Genomic DNA, 20685 nt, shown 5'->3' with positions numbered 1-20685 from the left:
AGGATTAAGTGGCTTGCCCTGGGTCACACAGCTGGGAAGTGATTGAAGTCAAATTTGAACTCAGGTCTTTCTGACTCCTGGAAAGAGCCTGGAGCTCTTTCACTGAGCAATCTAGCTGCCTTTTGTTTCTTCTCTCCCCTCCCTTCCTTTCCTTTCCCCTCCCCTTCTCTCCCCTTCCCTTCTTTCCCCTCCCCTCCTCTCCTCTTCTCTTCTTCTCTTCTTTCCCTCTCTCAGAAACACCCAGTCTCCACCCTTTTTCAGCCTTCTTCCCAAATAAAGAAACCCAAACACAGGCCTTTTAACAACTAAACATAGTCAAGCAAACCAGTTCTGCACATTAGCAAAGTTAGAAATGTTTGTCTCATTCTGCCACACCCCCATATCCCCTTCATTTCCCGATATGTCTTTCTCCCTTCCCCTTCTTAGTGAACTGTCATTTGTAACTAAGAACAAAAAGAGAACAAACCCTTCCCCCCCACCAAATCAGCTCATCACCACTAACTAGCCAAGCAATCAAACTTGAATATGCCACATTCCACACCCATAGTCCCTCACCTCTGCATAAAGGCTCCAGCAGACTGTGGCACATCTCCTAGTGTTAGAAAGTGTTTTATTTCCCCTTAGGAGATACCGTTTTCTAAGGTGTAAACACCTTCTTCTCCCAGCCTGTTACCTTTTTTATACCTTAGCACCTTATCTGCAGTATACGTAGTGTTTTCAGTATTTTGAAGCATCACTGTTTCAAGCAGAAGTTGGCAGTTCCTATGAATAGTTTGTGTGAAATGTCTGAAATTGGCCACAATTTTAAAGAAACTTAATGTGCCCCTTAGAGGCAGCCAGGTGGCGCTGCAGTGGATAGAGAGCCAGGCCTAGAGTCAGGAAGCCCTCAATTCAGATCTGGCTCTGTTATGTTGGGTAAATCACTTAACTTCTCTTTGCCCAGAAGACAGCTAGGTATCTTCATGGGAAGAGTAACAGGCCTGGAATTGGAAAGGCCTGAATTCAAATCCAGCTTTAGAAACTTCCTAGTATATGACCATGGGCAAGCTATTTAACCCCTGTATGTCTAAGAGACAGCTAGGTGACTTAGGAGATAGAGCACTGGGCTTGGAATCAGGAAGACTTGGTTTCAAATCTGGCCTCAGATACTAGCTCTGTGACCATGGGCAAGTCACTTAACCTCTATTTGCCTTCATCCACTGGAGAAGGAAATGACAAAACATTCCAGCATCTTTGCCAAGAAAACTTCACACCCAGAATTAACGTTCTGTGGTCCACCGGGCCAAGAAGAGCCAGGCACATCTCAACAACGACAACAAACGTGCCCATGATGGGTATCCAGGGAGGCGAGTCCTTTGCTTCTTTGTTAGTGTCATAGAGACTTTCAGAGCATATAGCAATACTATTTATATCCGAGAGGGATTCATGCCTTCTAAGAGGGATAGATTTAGAAATAATAATGATAGCTCCCATTTATATAGCACTTTCTATGTGCTAACTTAGTTGTTGTTATTGTCCCCGCTCATTTTATAGATGCAGAAACTGAATGAAAGTGGCTTGTCTGGAATGGCCCAGCTTATAAGTATCTAAGGGAGGGAGGATTCAAACTCAGGTTTTCCTGACTTCAGAATAGGCACTTTATCTTCTAGGAATATAGTAACACTCAAAGAACTGGCATGGGGCCATAGTCAGCATTTCTTGGCTTCAGCCCCTTTTCCTAGATTTTCTTCTCCTTCCTTAGCTTCAAGAACATCGCTCCCTTCCGAGTCTCCTCCTTCTCTGACCCATTTGCTGAATCACCCATCATTAATGTCCCACCTGCTATGAGAGCTGTATCCCGGGTCACTTTCTCATCTTCCTTTCATCAGCAAACATGAGTTCAGCGATCATGTCTGTGCAGATGACTCTCCCAGGCTCGATCTCCAATCTCTTTTCTCTGTTGAGCTCCAGTCTGCCATTATTACCACCTGTCTGCTGTGCACTTCCACCTGGATGGCCCACAGACATCTACTTGGCATGCCCAAAGCAGAAATGCTCTCTCTTCTAAATCCTCCCAAGCTCCCCCTTTCCCTCAAGGGTTTCAAAGACTCATTGTTGCCCCTATAAGAAAACACAAAGTTCCCCCTTGTTTGCCATTTAAAGACCTTCATTCTCAGGCCTTGTTCTATTTTTTCCAGACTAATTCCATATTATTCTCCTTTATTCAGTCTATATTATATCCCAACTGGTCTATTTGCTATTCCTTGTATACGACATTCCATCTCTGGGCCTTTTCACATGCTGTCCTTTGTGCCTGGAATGCTCTCCCTCTTCACCTCCCTTTCTTGGAACCCCTAGTGCCCTTCAAGGCTCATTTCTAGTGCTCCCTCCAACACAAGGCCTTTTTCAATCCTCTCCCCTCCCCCCCATTTGTTAGTGTCTGTCCCTGCCCTTCAAATGACTTTGTATCTATTTTGTGTATATATAGCTATCTATATCTATATCTATATCTATATCTATATCTATATCTATATCTATATATGTTCTTGTCCTTTCTGATGTAAGCTCATTGAGGGCAGGGACCATCAGATTGTCATCTTTGTTTCGGTAAAGCCTGCTCTGGATCAGGCTCTACTCTGGTTACTGGGAAATACAAAGCCAAAGAAGAGACTACTCCCTGGCCTCAAGGAGCTTACGTTCATCAGAGCAGAGAACACATTCCTGTGTAAGCATTTATGAAATACATACAAGGTGATTCCTGGGGAGGCCCTAGCGGCTGCAGCTGCAGGAGGAGTCAGAAAGAGATCAGGTATGAGGGAGCACTGTAGATGAACCTTGAAGGCCACTGGGGCTACCAAGAAATGGGATTGAGGAGAGAGAGCAGTCCAGTAGTGGGGTAGACAATTTAGGCAAAGGATCAGAGGTGGGAGATGAAATATCCTTGCACGTAGTAGTCCCTGAATGTTTGGTAGGCTGTGTTCTCGGTTATTTCCCTCCTTTGTTTTCTAAACTGGCTATGTAGACTAACACTTGACAATGGTGAGTAAATAACTAGAGGCTGAGTTTGTAGTTGCTAGAATTATTCTGTCACTGGTGATAGCAGCAACTCTTTCCCCTCTCTTGCCTTTGGTTAAAAAAACCAAACCAAACCCCATACGTACCCAAGTGTCTCCCCAACCTTTATAAGCAAGAGGATGAGTACGGTAGAGCTCTATGCAGAGTAAACCAAAAGGTGAAGAAAGATGTGTTCATTTTTCTCTCTCAGCCTGTGCTTGATCAGAAGGGATGAAGGTTTAGGGAAAGGGGCTAAGTAGGGCTGTTTTGTAATAATGAATGTAGAGGGAATAAAGAAGGGATACGTTTGGGGAAAAGGCGATTGATAAGTGAGGGCAGGTTCGTGAATGATTCCTGGCCAGTCAGGTTCTGAGAAATATGTTAGTCTTCATGTATTCCAATCTCACTTTTTCCAAAGGCTTTAAGAGAAGTAATTTAGGCTGTAACATTCATGAACTTACTTCATATTTTTGACTATAACTATAATTTTTATTCATCTGTCCATCCATCCATCCATCCATTCTCCCACCTTCTTTTCCTTTCTCATCTAGGGAGAACGTGGATTCCCAGGCATTTCCGGTGCACCAGGTTTACTAGGTCACCCGGTAAGTCACCAGTATTAGATTTGAATAAGAAGGAGATGCCTTAGGATTGGGGAAGATGCTGGAGTCGAGAGGGAAAGGGAAACCGGTCTCTTGGTTTACTGAAATGGACCAAAGGGGGCATGCGTAGAAATAAGAACTTCGATGAGGTGAGGATTGTGAAGAATCCCCAAAAGAAGAATCTTTCTAGGGTTCCCTACAGAGCTCGAATGCCATTGTATTTATTTATTTTACCAATTACATGTAATAACAAAGTTCCACGTAAGTTTTCTGAAGTTATATGATCCAAATCATCTCCCTTCCTCCCTCCTTTCCCCACTCCTGGAACTGGTAAGCCATTGGATCTGGTCAGACATGTATTGTCATGTGAAACCTCTTTCTATATTATTCATTTTTATAGGCGAATAATCATATAAAACCCAAACCCCCAAACATATACCCAAATAAACAAGTGAGAAATCATATGTTTTCCTCTGCATTCCTACTCCCAACAGCTCTTTTTTTCTGAAGGTGGAGAGCACTGAGTGCCATTTTCAAACATCCTAGAATCTTGAGTCTTGAGCCAGAAGGAGGTTAAAGGCCATCTAACATTTTTTGACAGATAAGGAAATTGAGGCCCAGGGAGAGGGAGTAACACCAGATCAGAGGATCCTCACTCTAGAATTGTGAGGAGCCATAGAGGCCATCTAATATGGCCCCCTCACTTTATAGATAGGGAAACTGAGGCCCAGGAAGGGGAAGAGACTGGGTTGAAACTACAGAAACCAACTAGTCCAGAGGTTCTTCACCTTCTTTGTGTTATGGACTCCTATGGCAAGCTGAAGGCTAGGGATTCTGTCTCATACTTAATGTTTTCTAAATGCATAAAAGCAAACATAGCATTACAAAAGAAACCAATTATGCCAAAATACAGTTACCCAGATATTCGAAAACCAAATTTACAGAACCCAGGTTAAGAATCTCTGATTGAATCTAACCCCCTCATTTTATAGATAGGGAAACTGAGGCCCAGGGAGGAGAAGGGACTGACCCAAGGTCACGGAGGGAATAAAAATCAGATGCAAGATCTTAATAGTAGAAATTGGATCATATTTTCAGATGTACCTACCTCCTGGCCCTACTAATTTTGGAATCCATTTCATCTATGCTCCTTGCAGGCTTTTAGGCAATTGTTACAGTATAGTCTGCTGATTTTTTCCCCTTTCTCTTTTCAACATAGGGTCCTCCTGGGGCAGCAGGGAGGAAGGTGAGTGTTTTGCGCTAATCTAGCTTTGGGGTATCTTTCAAGAAATCGGGATGCGTGACTCATCTATATGAGGGACAAATTGTTTACAACCAATATTGAGGCTGTAGGAACTCTGGGAAGATGAAGCTCTCCCATTGTTTCTTCATCTTGTGTTATTGCTAAGCCCCCTTTTGGCCACCCCCTCTCACTCTCGAGTCCCTGGCTTTTGTCGATAAGGCAGCCCTGTCTTTGGTGACATTTTGAGGGAAGCTCGGGTGCTCAGATCATTTCATTCACGACCATTGCCGATTTGGAGATGGGGAATGCTGATATTTACGAGGGCCTTGTGCTTCTGGTTTTTTTTAGGGGCAACCAGGGAGTATAATTCTGTCCACGGTGCCAGGCCCAAAGGGAGACCCGGGTGATCCAGGGCTCCCAGGAAGACAAGTGAGTGCATTGTTTCTTGCCGAGTTTGGGGCCATTGAGGAAGCGCTCCCCAATTTTCTCCCCCCCTTTTACTCCTAGCTTTTATCCATAGGCACTTTCAAGTTGTTACATGTGCAAATTAGCATGTAACTGGCATCTCAAAAAAAAAAAACGTTGCTTAGATAACACCAGTGAGGATCAGCTTCCCTTTGTTTTACCTCCTTTCTGCTCAGTTTCCATGGAAATTTTTGTTTGTGGCTTTGGCTGGAGATTTATGCCTATATTGTGCTAAGTGAGTGTGTTAGCAAGAGCCCTAGGAACAGGAGTGGTCTTGGTAAGTGCTGGTGGGCTGCTTAGAACAAAAGGCAAAAAGCCCAGGACGTTGTCAATTAGCCTCGCCTGACGCACTTTTCAACTCCAAGGTTGACTCCAAATGGGCCTACCTGGAAATGGCCAGCTCAGGGAGCTGGAAGAGATGCTGCTTTCAGTTTTGATCTCGTGTCCACCCACACAGAGCAGGGAATTGTGGCTGAGGACAGGCACAGGGCTGTAGTTTCAGGACTGTGGCACGTGCCCCTCTCGCGGAATGGAAGGAGCTCATAGAATCATGCCATGTTGGACATCTGGAGTCAGGCCAATCTGAGACTGAATAAGGACCCCCTCTTGCTACCTTGTAATTGAAGGGAGTGTCTAGAATCATAACAACTGATAGTTACACAGAGCTTTCTGACCCAGGGGAGCTTATCTGTGGAGGCCACATATTGTCTGGGCAGCCAGGCTGCTCAGTGGATAGAGCACTGGAGGAGCTGGCCCAAGGTCACACGAAGTATCCTAGATCTAGGGCAAGAAGGGATCTCAGAGGCCATAGAGTCCAGCCCCCTTATTTTACAGAAGGGGAACCTGAGGCACTGGGCGGGGAAGGGATTGCTTCAAGGTCACACATAGAATCCTAGATCTAGGGCAGGAAGGGACCTCAGAGGCCAGAGGGTCCAACCCCCTCATTTTATAGAGGGGTTCAAATCTGACCTCAGACACTTAGGACCTGTGTGACTCTAGACAAGTCACTTCTGCCTATTTGCCTCAGTTTCCTCATCTGTAAAATGAGCCAGAGAAAGAAATGACAAATCCCTCCAACTATCTTTGCCAAGAAAAGCTCAAATGAAGTAATGAAGAGTCGGGCACAACTGAAAAAATATGACTGAATGAAAATTACTGCCTATGAGATTTGGGACCATTTAGTCTAAAACCTGCCTTCTAGCCTTTTCTTGGGTATTTCCAGTGAGGAGGAGCAGTGTGGCTTGATGCCTACATTATTTGCTTTCAAATCATCAGGCCTCAGGGTTTGAATCTTCATAACATACATCCTCTTGTCCTAGATCTCTGGGGTCAAGTTGGATAAGTCTCCTCTGCCCTCTTCCATGTAGCAGCCCTTCAGGGGCAGTGTGGTACAATGGATAGGACACTGCCCTTGATTAGAGCTGGGAAGCCTTGGGTTAGAGTCCTGTCTCGGACCTGGCAGCTGTGTGACCCGGAGTAAGCCACTTGGCTCTTCTGGGCCTCACTTTCTCCATTTGTAAAAGGAACTCTTAAGATTCCTTCCATCCCTAAAGCAATGGATGGTCTTGATCCTCCAGCTTCCTAGAGCCTTCTCTTCTGCAGGTTCAATATCTCTAACTGCTTTACCTGGCCCTAATTCCCCATGATCCTAAAGTTCTTTTCCGTTTTCGTTGCCTTCCCCAGATGGTTTCCAGCTTGTCTCTAGCCCTCCTAAAAATGCTTTTCCCAGGTGGAGGATGGAGGATGAGAATGGAGGATGAGAACTTTATCATCTCCCTTGGAACTCCATTAGAATCCAGCTCAGGCCTTAATTGACAAGGCACCATGCTGGGTGTGGGAGCCCAGAGATGCTGAGGCCCTAGCCCATGCCACTAAAGGGCCCCCGGGCTTCTGGGAGGAAAAAGGAGAGAGGTTAGAGAAGAAGAATGTATGATGAGATTTGAGGGGTGAGGGAGAGTTGATTTCCTGCTCAGGCCATTAGGAGAGGGAGTATTGATATTTAAGGGTTGGGAAGAAGATAAAGAGCCAGGAAAGAAGGCATCAAGGCAGGAGGGGAATCATGAGAGGCTCATGCAAGTGAGTGGGCAAGAATATTGGTATATTCACTGGGTTTTAATTTGGAATTGGGGGGACCCTCAGAGGCCATAGAGTCCAAAATCCTCATTTTACAGAAGGGAAACTGAGGCACAGGGAGGGGAAAGGACAGGCCAGTTCAAGGTCACACATAGGAACCTAGATATAAGGCAGGAAGGGGCCTCAGAAGCTCAAGTTACAGAAAGGGAAACTGAGGCCCAGGGAGGGGAAGGGACTGGCCCAAGGCCACACATAGGCTTCTAGATCTAGGGCAGGAAGGGACTTCAGAGGCTCATTTTACAGAAGGGGAAACTGAGGTGTGGGAGGGGGAAAGGATGGACCTAACGTCACATAGCTGTTAAGAGCCACAGGCAAGTGTTCTTTCTGCTGACCCTCTACTGGGACCTTCCTCAGGAATGTTAAGACCTTTCTCAAGAGTGATAATTTTTCCCCCCAGGATGCTCTTCTCTTAGTTTGACTCCTTTACTGTCTCATTTTCTGGCATCGCCTCTTCTTCTCGTCCCTTTTGGCCATTGAACCCATCCAAGCACATTCCTTTAATTGTCTCGGCCTTCCCTCTTCCCTTTTGTTCCTGTTTCCCCCCACTCACCTTTGACCCCTTTTTTCTCCTTCACAATTTATCTTACAGATTGTTATTGATGGGTTTTGGGCACCACCTACATTTCCTTTATGAAAAAGAACCCAAAACCAGCTCAGCAGAACTCCCCAACACCTCCAACAAGCCTGGCTCCACTGCTACCATTGGCCCACGTTGATGACACCCTCTCCCATCCCCTTCCCTTTGTCCTCTAGCTGCCACATTAGATGTAAGCTTAGTCTTGGACTTCATGCCACCATATGAATGCTTAATACCTTTTAAAACTTGGTACTTGAGTACCTAGAATGCCATTGGGCTATATAGTGGAGAACTCTGGCGATTGGGTGACTTGTTTCTCCTCCCACTAATGCTTTCCTCTTTTTGACAGGGTCCAGCTGGTGCAACTGGAAGCCCGGGGCCCCTTGGTTCTCCCGGCATGCCAGGTTGGATGGTAAGCTTTCCAGTGGATCTTGGATCCCAGGCCTTGCCTTGCCTTTTAGCAGACATATCATCTGTGAGCACCTTCCAGGAGGCAACTCATCTAATCAACCAATAGGGTGATTTCTTCTCACCACTCACCCAGGGTGAGGCAGAAAATGAAGTGGTTTGACTATTTCCCATTCTACTTTCTTTAACCAGTTAGCCAGTCAGTCAGTCAGTCAGTCAGTCATCAAGGGGGCATTTATTGGGCACCGCTACGGTCAGACCATTGGCTCTGACTGACATATTGTAGGCTATAAGCTGGGCAAGAGCAAGGATGATTTCATTTCGGGCTTTGATTCACCCTTGGGCCTACCTTGAAGATGGATCATCGGAGTCTAAAACTAGAACTGGAAGGGACCTCAGAGACCAGCTAGTCCTGCTTCTTTACTTTACAGGGGGGTAGCTGAGGCCCAGAGAAGGGAAAGGAATTGTCCAAGATCACATGGATAATAGATGACTGTGTTGGAACTGTAAGCCAGGTCTTCTGACTCCAGAGTCAGGCCTCGAATAAATACTGGCTGATTCATTTTGTTGCCCTCTCCATGTAATTCGAGCCCAGCCTCTGACCCCCTTTGACTCAAAGATCCTGGTAAATTGCATCTCCCTTCTCCAGGCTGGAAGTTTCTAAGTTGCAGAGAAGGTCCCACCCTCCTTGGTAGAAGTTTCTTTGCCTTGGGGTGCCCCATGCCAATGGAACATGGGCCTACTTCCTCTCCCTATTTCTCCAACTGGAACTTTTTAACATGGGAAGAGTAAATATTAGAATAGTTAACAGCTCTCTTTGGAGAATTTTCAGAAGAGAACAGACCCCTATCTGTCAGGACTGGAGGCCTTCATCAAGGCAGGGGGCCAGATTAGAGGGTAGATTCTCCGTCAGGGTGTTCTGATTCTGACCAGTGAAGAGGGCTTGGGTTTGAGATCTCATTCTTCCTTTCTTCACTCTACCTGCCCCCTGTGCCTACTGATTTGACCCATCATGGTTTTCTGATGGCCCTTGTGACCAAACCTCAGGAATTACATAAGCCATCCATAGAGATGTATAAATAGGTCCATCAGGGTAAGGTAGGCAGTGCCAGTCCAGCCTCCCTTTTATCTTGTGCCATGAATTTTACCAGCCCAAATACACTCTTAAAGAAAACCTAATCAGGGTGAAAAAAAAGCATGAAAAAATTTTAAACCAGCTAAGTGGCACAGTGGATAGAGGACCAGGCCTGGAGTTGGGCAGTCTTAGATTCAAATCTGGCCTCAGATACCTTCTAGCTGTGTGACCCTGGGCAAGTCACTTCATCCCCCATTGCCTAGTCCTTACCACTCTTCTACCTTGGAACCAATACTTGGTATCAATTCTAAGAGAGAAGGAAAGGATCCTTTTTTAAAAAGAAGCAACTTGGGTCTTTTTACCAAAGGAAATGTTTTGTCTCTGTCGCCCCAGTGTCCAGCACGATGACAGTACATTTGAATGTGACAAGATTTTCCTTCACAGCCCTTGAATGATAGTGTCATCCCCAGAAGTCCCTGGGTACTAGACCTCTCCCAGTTGATTGCCAGTAGTCTTGCCCTTGCCCTCCAGCATGTGTTCTGGGCCTGCTGGTGACATTCTGGCCAGAAGCTGGATGCCAAAATGCCTAGGAGTCTAGGACTGGTAGAACTCAGGTCATTTTAACCTGAAGATTTTTTACTCTCAAAGGATGTTTTGATTTAAAAAATAAATAGAACTTTTTTTCCCTTTTATTCCTTGATTTAATTCATAGGGGCCGCCTGGGCCACCAGGCATTCAAGGACCGAAGGTAATTTCTGTTTTCTTTATAGAATTTTGAGCTCTTTCAGGCTATTTTGTAGTTGTCGATAACTCAAGAGTTCTTATCTGAAAATGTTCATTTCAGGGGAATATGGGCTTGAATTTCCAGGGACCCAAAGGTGAAAAGGTAAGCCTTCTCTCTTTTGGAACTTTCTGACTGTTTGCCTCCATCCCCACCCCCCATTCTCTCATCCTCCTTGTTTTACATGTCTCATCACCTGGGCCATACAGGGTGACCTCAATATTTTGTTTTCTTTTGGGGTAACTAGGGTGAGCAAGGGCTGCAGGGCCCACCTGGACCCCCAGGACAGCTTGGAGAACTGAAGGGATCAAATGATACAGAGCTACTGAAAGGAGATCAGGTGATGTATGGGGGTCAAGGTAACCAAAGGGGTATCATCTTACTGCTGTAAATGAGATTTCCTATATGTTTATATATGAATATTATTTACAAAAAGAATCCTAAGAGCTGGAAAACAGAAGAGACCTCATAGGCCATCTTTATTTTATAGAGGAGGAAACTGAGGCCCAGAAAAGATGAGAGACTTGTTCAACATCACACATAAGATCCTACATCTAGAGCTAAAAGGGTCCTCAGAGACCCAGAGAGGCTAATCTTTTCTCTCTAGAAGATAAGTGATTTGTCCAAGGTAATGCATAGGATCATAGGTCTTGAGCTCAAAGGGTCCTCCCCAATAATCTAGTCTAGTCCACTTTTTCCAATTTACAGACACAGTCCAAAGAGGTTAAGTGACTTGGTCAAGTCCTGTCTTGGATATTTATACCAAAGAGGTTAGTATAAGTATCTGAGACAGGATTTGAATCTAAGCTTTTTAAAAAAAAACCTTATCTTCTGTCTTAGAATTCATATTCAGTATTGGTTCCAAGGTAGAAGAATGATAAGGGCTAGGCAGTAGGGGTTAAGTGACTTGCTCAGGGTCATGCTGTTAGGAAGTGTCTTAGGCCAGATTTGAACCCAGGACCTCCTCTCTCCAGGCCTGGTGCTCTACCCACTGAACCACCTAGATGTCCCATTATCTGAGTCTTCCTGATTCCAAGTCTAATACTTTTGTCCATACTTCTTACATAATTAAAGCCTTATGGGTGATGGCTAACATCTATGGTTTCATTCTCTGTTGGATCAGGTTTCTACACAATCTGTATGGAAGATGTCTTAGAATATATGACCCAAAATCTTTTCCCCTTGTGACTGACCTGGTATTGAGTATCTCTAAGCTTAGCTAGACTAGACCTCAGCACACGAACGAAATCTGCCACTGCGTCCAGGCATTGGAGGAGGATGTCAGTCATCATTTAGTCAAATAGCATTTATTTGTTTATTTTTAGAAATTTTTAAATTTTTTTTTTAAATTTTAAACCCTTAACTTCTGTGTATTGTCTCCTAGTTAGAAGAGTGGTAAGGGTAGGCAATGGGGGTCAAGTGACTTGCCCAGGGTCACACAGCTGGGAAGTGTCTGAGGCCAGATTTGAACCTAGGACCTCCCGTCTCTAGGCCTGGTTCTCAATCCACTGAGCTACCCAGCTGCCCCAATTTTTAAATTTTTTGAAATTAATTTTTATTTTTTTTTGTTACACATAGAAATATTTTTGACAATTGTTTTCTGACATTTTGGAATTTAGATTTTCCCCTTCTCCTCTTCCTCAGTAGTAAATAGTCTGATAGTTGTTATACCCATGCTTTTAATGCAAAACATATTTCCATATGGCTCATGTTGTGATAGAAGACACATATCATACATACAATAAAAAATTCATGATGGAGGTAGAGTAGAAGATGGTTTACTTTGATCTGTACTCAATACTCCAACCATTCCTTCCCTAGCTATGGATAACATTTTCATCATTAGTCCCTTGGATCTTGGAGACTTCCTTTGCTGATAATAGTTTAGTCCTTCACAGTTGGTCAACATATAATACTTCTGTTACTGTATACAGTGTTTTCTTGGTTCTGCTCACTTCACTTTGCATCAGTTCATATAAGTCTTTCCAGGTTTTTCTGAATTCATCCTGATCATCATTCCTTATGGTGCAGTAGTATTCTATTACAACCATATACTACAACTTGTTTAGCCATTCTCCAACTGATGGACAACCCCTTGGTTTCCATTCTCAAATAACATTCATTAAACACAACTGTGTACCAGGCACTGTGCTAAATGCTAGGGATGCAAAAAGAGGCAAAAGAGTTCCTGACCTTAAGGAGCTTACAGTTGAATGGGGAAGGCTACATACAGAGAAATACAAAACAAGTTTTGTACAGGTCGATGGAGCATCATGAGGGAATAGAAAGGAGACCAGGTTTACTGGATTGTAGAGTAATTTGGAGTGCATTAATGTGTAAGAAAACTGGAAAGGGAGGAAAGGAGCAGGATTTAAAGGGATTTACAAGTAAAACCGAGGGTTTTATATTTGATCCTGGAGGTGATAGAGAGCCACGGAGTTTATTGAGTAAGGGAGTGACATGAGCAGACCCGGGCTTTGGGAAAAATCCCCCATTAGTAAACTCATGGAGGGCAAAGACTGTCTTTTACTTCTTTTCTGGGATGGATTGGTGTGGGGAGAGATTGAGGCAGGAAGACACTCCCCCCAGCAGCTATTGCAGTGGTCTAAGCAGGAAGTAATGAAAGCCTGTAGCAGGGTTGGGATTGTGTCAGAAGAGAGAAGGAGGTATATTCAGGAGTTGTCACAGAGGTAGAATGATAAGACTTAGCCAGTGATTAGCACATGAAGATAAGGAGGCTAAGACATCAGTGGTAACATACAGCCTCTTCCATGGAGCCCACAAAAGCCTGGCTAAATAAGGAGTTTGAGAGAGACTGAGCACATCACAATAGCATCCATACATTTTCCTTCATGAATTGCCTCTGTTTAGCACTTTATGCACTAAAGGACCCCTTTGAGGTAGGGAGAATGAAGGACCAGCCCCATTTTCCCCATGAGGCCTTTGCCCTTTTCTTATGTATTTAGCCAGCATTCATTTAGACCTGCTGTCTTTGGAACCTGCTGTCTGGCCCATTGTAGGTGCTTGCTTCATAAAGCTTCTGGCCATGTCTCCCTAGCATATCAGGCTTTATGAAAACAGTGAATAAAGTGTCAGACCTGGAGTTGGGTAGACTTATCTTTCCTATTTCAAATTTGGCCTCAGACATTTGTTGACTATATTACCCTGGGCAAGTCACTTCACCTGGTTTGCCTTAGTTTTGTCATCTGTAAAAAAGACTGGAGAAGGAAATGGCTTCTCTGTATTATTTTAATCTGTCTGTCAAGAAAACCCCAGATGGGGTCAGGAAGAGTCAGATATGACTGAAATGACTGAACAACAACAGACTGCTTAGTCAGTGTTTGTTGAATGAATGTTTGATATTGTTTTTGATTTTTTAATTATTTTTGTCTCTAGCTAACACCGAATAAGGGATGGATTGATTAGTGTTTGAAAGACAGCAATAGAGATGGGGAAAGACTGGCTTGGTCCTTTAAGTCTAGCGTCAGGAAGACCAAAAGCTAAGAATGGTTTAAGGTTGGTTTGGCAAGCTAGGTTTGAACAACAAAAGTGGGATTTAGGAGATGCTAAAAAGGAGATGTAGGACCCACTTCTCCTTAATGACTGAGGGGAGAAGAATAGAACTGCTCAATTCCTCTCTTGCTTCTATTTTCTCAAAGAATGATCCTTTAAGTCTCATCTGAAATCCCATCTCCTATGGGAAGCCTTTTCCAACCCCTCTTTACTCCAGCACCTTCCTTCTGTTCATTATTTCCTATTTATCCTGTCTCTAGCTTGTTTGCGTGTATCCATTTGTATGTTGTGTTTCCTGGTTAGACTGTAAGCTCCTTGAGGGCAAGGACTGTCTTTTACTTCCTTTTGTATCCCCAGTTCTTAGCACAGTCCCTGACACATGGCAGGTCTTTAAAACATACTTATTGATTGGAAGGAATGGCAAAAGTGTGGCTCATGGGGAACTGATCTTCAAGACAAGTGAGAAGATAATAAGTGAGCCCTTAGCCCCTCTTCATGGCCTCCAAGTCACCAGGCCTAGCTGAATGCCATCCACAGAGACTGCAAGAGTTGGCCTAAGTGACTACTGATCTGCCATTTGGGATCTGGAAGAAGGTCTTTAGTGGAGTGCCTCAGGAATCTGTGCTATTTAAGATTCTTATCTTTGCCTCAGAGAAACGCATAGATGGGGCAATTTATAGGTGACATAATATCTAACTCATCAGATGTCAGAGGCAGGATTCAAAGAGATTGAATTTTGAATTTTGGGGCCGAGTCCAAGAAGATAAAATTTAATAGGAGTAGATTTGAATAATAGGGGTAAATTTCACTTGGATTAAAAAAAATCAGTATCACAAGCAGAAGATGAGCAATGTCAAAGAAAGAACTGTGGGAGCAGAAACAGAAGAAAAACAACTGCTTGATCACATGGGTCGATGGGGATATGATTGGGGATGCAGACTAAGTGATCAATCACCCTAGTGCAAATATTAATAATAATTAATCTTGATCACTGACACATGTAAAACCCAGTGGAATTGCTCATTGGCCATGGGAGGGGGGTGGGAGGAGGGAAAGAAAAGAACATGGTTCACGTAACCATGGAAAAACCTTCTAAATTCATTAAATAAAAAAAAACTTTTTAAAAAAGGGTAGAAGATGAGGGATATGTGGCTAGACTATGGTTTGCCAGGAAAAGATTTAGGGCTTTTAGTGCTCTACAAGGTCAACATCAGTGTGATGTGGTAACTAAGAAAAACTTAGAAGCCCTAAGTTTCATTGAGAAGGGTAGCTTTGAAGCACAAGAAGGAATTATCTTGCTGTCTTCTGCCCTTATCAGGCCTCACCTATAGTATTGTGGTCAGGTCTGGGAACCAAGGTTTAAGAGGAACATTAATAAGGATGCTGATCACAGTGAAGGTCCTTGAGTTCATGTCACATTAGGTTTAGTTGAAGTAGCTTGGTAGGACTATTTGACCTGGAGAAGTGACAGAAGAACTATCTTTACCTGAAGGATAATCATGGGAAAGAAGGCTCAGCCCTGTTCTTCTTGGCTCCAGAGGACCAAACCAGCAGTATCAGGGTAGGGGGGAGATGTAATGAGGTAAATTGAGGCTGGAAACAAATACCAAGCTATCCCAAAGTGGGGTGGGCTGCTTTAAAAGGTGGCAGGTTTCCCCCTTACTAGAGGCCTTCAAGCAAAGGCTCCATGACTAGCTTGTCCAAGGGGAGTTGTTTTCATGTAAGGATTGGGCTAGATGCCCTTCCATGCATGTATGTATGGGACGCATACAACAATCCAGCCTTAGGAGCCAGTCTTCAGTTTAGTTGCCTTCTTTTGAAAGTCTTTTTATGTACCTAGAGACATAGTTTATATCTTTGTCCAAAGTAGTAATTTGAGAAACATCGTGGTATAGTGGATGAAGCTTTGGGCTTAGAGTCAAGAAGACCTCAGTTCAAATATTGCCTAATTTACTAGCTTTCTGACTTTGGGCTGATTACTTAATCTCTCTTAGCCTCAGTTTCCTTTTCTGTAAAATAGAGGAACTGTTGTCTCTTTTGGTTCTACATTTTTTTAAACCCTTGCCTTCCATCTTAGAATCTCTACTAAGTATCGGTCTCAAGGCAGAAGGGCTAGGCAACGAGGGTGAAGTGACTTGCCCAGGGTCACCCAGCTAGAAGGTGCCTGAGGCCAGATTTGAACACAGGATCTCTCCTTGAACCACCTAGCTGCCCCCTAGATTTCTAATGCTATGTATAAGAAGCAAGCCACTTAACTTCCTTTTAGTTGTTTCCTCCTTTGCCGGGCTTTTAAATCCCTTCATAACTTGGCCCCTTCCTACACTTTCTTAAATTTCCTGCCAGGGCTCCTCCCCCTCTGAGATGACTTCTCACTTACTTGATATCTATCTTTTGTGCACTTAGTTGCTTGCTTGTGTTCACCCCCATTAGAATGTAATCTCTTTGAAGAAAAAGACTTTTTGCATTTCTTTGTATAGCTGCTGCTTTAGCAGAGTGTCTGCCATGTGGTAAATGCTTAATGAATGTTTGTTATAAAATCGGGGGGGGGGGGACTTGGTGGCCTCTGAGGTTCCTTCCAGCTCTAGATTTATAATCCTTTTTGTGATCTTGGGTAAGTCATTTCTTCTCCTGGGGTCTCAACCTCCTCTCTAAAAAGAAAGGATTTGATAATGTGATGACTTCCAGGATACCTCCCAGATCTCTGTCTTTGGTCCCATCGCATTATCTTGTTTGATGATTTTTGACTAGCTAGATCCTTGTTGGCGAAGATGTGGCACATGTGCCATGGTGGCATGGAGGGAGTGGCACACTTTCCCCTCTCCACAGCACCTGGGGACAATGTTCACATGCCCCACCCCTCTGCCCAGCAGTGCAATGCAAGCACTTCCCCCCACCACTCTCTGGAGTAATTCAAGGGGCTCACAGGCGGTATGAAGGTGCAGTTTGGGCATATGATCTCTAAAAGGTTTGCCAACACTGAGCAAGATGCTTACAGGTTCTCCAGCAAGCTAGCTGAAGGAGTTGGGACTATTGGGTGGACTCAGTGCCTGTCCTTCATAAACCATTTCTCTTTTTCTCTCTTTGATAGGGTGTTCCTGGTGACCAAGGCTCACCTGGACCTCCTGGGTTCCATGGGCCTCCTGTAAGTGACCAGCAGTGCTTTGCTTTTCATCTAGGGGGAACTGGACATTTGTCTATTGGCCAAATATGAATCAGTTTTGTGTGTGTGTGTGTGTGTGTGTGTGTGTGTGTGTGTGTGTGTGCCTTCAGGGTCGTCCTGGTGGTGAGAAGGGTGCGAAGGGCCGACAAGGAGAACCAGGCCAGAAGGTGAGTATTGTGAGCTTAATAAGTTGGCATTGATGGACTGGTGCCAATTCATTTTCTTTTCAGCTTAAGACAGCTGTTTGAATTCATCCAGGTCTAAAGATGTTTGCAGTATCAGACCCAAGGTGGGGTGAGGATGGGAGGAAACTACCAGCTTCCAGTTGCATATTTGTCTTCTAACAAAGTCATCATTCCTTTTTTTCTCAAAATCTCTTTGTGTGATGAAGGGTAAGCCAGGCAGAGATGGAGACAGTGGCCTCCCGGGCATTCAAGTGAGTAGCCGGTTTGACGTGGGAGTCAGGAGGTGGGGTAGGACTAATCCTTGGAGCAAGGGGCAGGTAGAGGCCGCTTACACAGATGCCTGTCAGGGAGCAGGGTGAGGAGGGCACAGGTTTATTTGTCTCCTTCTTTTCCCAAGTTTCCTTTCTTAAAGCTCTCCTCCCTGTCCACTGCACCCCGCCCAGGCTCCTCATAGAATACACATCCCCAAACATCTTCCAAAACTCGGGGGCCATGCCTTTCTTCCAACCTGTTCCTGTGAAAAATGCATCTTAGGTTCAAAGTTAAACATGGTCCTTGGAGTGATATTTTAATGAGCTCCAGTACCACAGAAGGCCCTATGATTTGCTTTCTTTGTATACATTTTCCATGGTACAAATGCAGAATTACTGCAGTGTCCTGTTTCTCTGGGTCTTTGGTAATCGGCGAGGCTGTTTCTCCAGTGGGCAGCAGGTGGCGTCAGAGCCACTTCCAGTGCCAGGCTCCCCGCCCTTCCCCTGTATGGTGCAAGAAAAAGTCCTAATAGGTTTTCTCAATGTGTAATTGCCTGCTTCAGAGGGATGGTTGAGGTAGACTCCACAGAGGAAGGTGCTGATGAATCAGGAGGCCATGTTGTTTGAAGGAGTGAGAGGCTGGGAGAGAGATTTCTCAGACAAGCTTCTAGGTTCTAAACCTGTTTGGGCATCAGGGCTGGGGCGAGATATTTAGACAGACAGACAGAGAGAAAGACACAGAGACAGAGCTTTGCAGATAGCAGCAATGGAGGATCTGTGAAGGATCAGGAGAGCTTGAAAGGAGGAAGGTGGTGGCTGAGGACGAGTCTGCATCAGGCTCCTTTCCCTGGCCTTGGTCAGGAAGTGGGAGACAGGAAGGAGCAGCCTGCCTTGGGAAGGGATAGGCCCAAGAATTGACATGTAAGGTTCTCAGAGGCCACCAAGTCCAACCCCCTCATTTTACAGAGGGGAAAACTGAGGCTTAGGAAGGTTGTTTCTTGCCTGTGGTCATGATTAATAAATGTCAAGGGTGGGATTTGAACCCAGGTCTTCCTGGCTCCAAGTCCAGTGCCCTCTCTACCATACCCATGCTGTCTCCTACCATGTCGTGTCTTCAGGAGAAAGCTGAGTTTCAGTGAGCACTAGAAGATCACAGGACTGTCCAGGGAAGAGATCTGGGATAAAGGGGGGTCACCAATAGAGATGGGTTCCCGAGGGAACATTATAGAGGAGAGGGGTAAGACAGAGTTTATTATTGAGGGTTAGTGTGGCAGTGGACTTCACTATTGAATCCCACTCCCACCCCTAGCTGATCGCTGATCCTGGGCTAGTCTGTATCAGGGCATCCCGTAGGACTGCTGACCACAATGAGACACTAGGCAGCAAGGACACAGGAAGAGGAAAGCCTTGGCTCAGTTTTCCCATGGTAGTTGCAGCTCAGACTAAGTGATGATGTCTTGCCTTATATTCATGTTTCTAAGGATGCCCACTTTTGTCTTCAAGGGCATGCCTGGTGATCCTGGGAGTCCTGGTAAACCTGGAAGGGTTGGTGAAAAGGTAAACACTAGGCATCAAGCTATGATTCTTCTTAATCAGTCTAATGTTGGTCTTCATACTTGAGTAAATTCAAAATGGGAATGTTCCAAGGAGCTTGATTATGTAGTTCAATGGCCAGAGCAATGGCTTGGCCTTGGAGGGCTTGGTTTCAAATCCTCTCTCTGCCTTTTACTATCTGTGTGACTTTGGGTAAGTCACTTGATAGCTTTGGGCCTCAATTTCCCCCTTTGTAAAATGGGGGTCGGGGTTATAAGAGCTGGTCTCTGAGGGCCTTTCCAGCTCCAGAGTTAAGATCCTATAATCCCATGATTCTATGAGTTCCCTTCTACTCCCTTCATGAAGAAAGGGCAAAATGCTAATTTTGATTTCAACAAAGCCTTCCCATGGCCCACCAGAATAAGTGTCCTCTAGAATGGGGACTCAGTGATTTCAGTAGAGCACCCATCCTCTAAAGCAGTCGGCCTGGTTCAGGCATAAGAGCATCTCCATCCTGCTGGTAAATCGGCCATCCCCATCAAATGGTCCTTTGCAGTCCAGCACTAATTCTTTGCAAATGCTCCCATGTTTCCTTTGGAGCCTCAGTTTGACTAAGGCTATTCATTTAGGGATTCTATAAACATTGAGAGACAAGACTGAGAGACAAAAGATCAATCGCTGGGTATTGACTAGTTGCTTATGGTGTGAAAGGGACTCTGGTAAGTGCTGGAGATGCAAAGAAAGGTAAAACTGGAACTAGACAGAGAGTAGGGCAGAGTTAGGCAAACTGAGGTTCAAGTCTTGCCTCTCAGACTTGCTAACTGGTTGCCCCTGGGAAAATAAATCCCTCAGTGCCTAGGGCAATTGTCTAAAACTCTCAGTTGCAGAGTAGGTGACCATCATCATGGAAAAAGGGATTTTCCTCCTCTGAGAGTTCCCTAAACTGAACCAAAGAGCAACTAAAAAATGGGATTCTGACAAAGCCTGGCCCTGGAGAGAAGTGGAGAAAATACATGTGTATGAAATATTTTACATATACTATTGGATACTATTGGTCAGAAAATAATAGGCCCTGTGTGCACTTTAGCAGATCTCCCTTCCCATTTTCCAGAAGAGGATACTAAAGCAAGGTCACACAAGGAGCAGGTCTCTCTCAGAGGTTAGATCTGAAACCATGTCCTCTGCCTCGTAGGCTCCTAGGTCCAGAGCTGGAAGGGGCCTCAGAATCCATCAAATCCAACTCTCTCATTTCATGAATGAGGAAACTGAGACCCAGGGAGGTGGTGGATTCCTTTTCTTTGGAGGTCTTCAGGTGAAGGCTGGACAACCACCTGTTGAGTATGTTACAGAAAGAGATTTTTCCCTTGTCTGGGTGGGATGGATGGCTGCTGAGGTCTCTTCCAGCTCTCAGATTCTGTGATTCTCAAAAGAGATTTGTCCAAGCTCACATGAAGTAGTCAGTATTGATGGTAGGATTTGAACCCATTTCTTTTACTCATTGGCTCATAAAAAATCTGGAGCTAGAAAGGACCTCGGAGGTAATTGAGCCTAGCCCCCTCGTTTTAAAGGTGAGAAAACTGAGGCTCTGGGGAGGAGAAGTAAGTCACAGAGCTAGTAAGTGGCAGAGACAGGATGTCAGCCCGACTCCAGAGCCGGCACTGTGCTAGCTTGCCTCCTGTGATGTATTGATTGGTTTTGCTGAACTGCTCGTTTTTACCTTTTTTAA

At 44.7% G+C, this 20685-nt stretch overlaps 1 protein-coding gene across 1 annotated transcript in view; it reads left to right on the top strand.

Annotated features, from left to right (window-relative positions):
- Nucleotides 1-19046, top strand: part of LOC123253740 (collagen alpha-5(IV) chain-like) — a 76253-nt gene extending 57207 nt beyond the window's left edge. Inside the window, exons 7-17 of the mRNA XM_044682886.1 lie at nucleotides 3585-3638; nucleotides 4855-4881; nucleotides 5227-5307; nucleotides 8403-8465; nucleotides 10249-10284; nucleotides 10381-10422; nucleotides 10565-10657; nucleotides 16919-16972; nucleotides 17101-17157; nucleotides 17382-17426; nucleotides 18930-19046. Of these exons, the coding sequence (XP_044538821.1) occupies nucleotides 3585-3638; nucleotides 4855-4881; nucleotides 5227-5307; nucleotides 8403-8465; nucleotides 10249-10284; nucleotides 10381-10422; nucleotides 10565-10657; nucleotides 16919-16972; nucleotides 17101-17157; nucleotides 17382-17426; nucleotides 18930-19046 (669 nt within the window). The remainder of the gene's footprint in view (nucleotides 1-3584; nucleotides 3639-4854; nucleotides 4882-5226; nucleotides 5308-8402; nucleotides 8466-10248; nucleotides 10285-10380; nucleotides 10423-10564; nucleotides 10658-16918; nucleotides 16973-17100; nucleotides 17158-17381; nucleotides 17427-18929) is intronic.
- The last annotated feature ends 1639 nt before the right edge of the window (nucleotides 19047-20685 follow it).

The sequence above is a fragment of the Gracilinanus agilis genome, chromosome X (genome assembly GCF_016433145.1).
Source record: "Gracilinanus agilis isolate LMUSP501 chromosome X, AgileGrace, whole genome shotgun sequence".
Classification (NCBI taxonomy): Eukaryota; Metazoa; Chordata; class Mammalia; order Didelphimorphia; family Didelphidae; genus Gracilinanus; species Gracilinanus agilis.
Note: the sequence above shows the minus strand (reverse complement) of the source record. Positions and strands in the feature narration are given on the sequence as shown.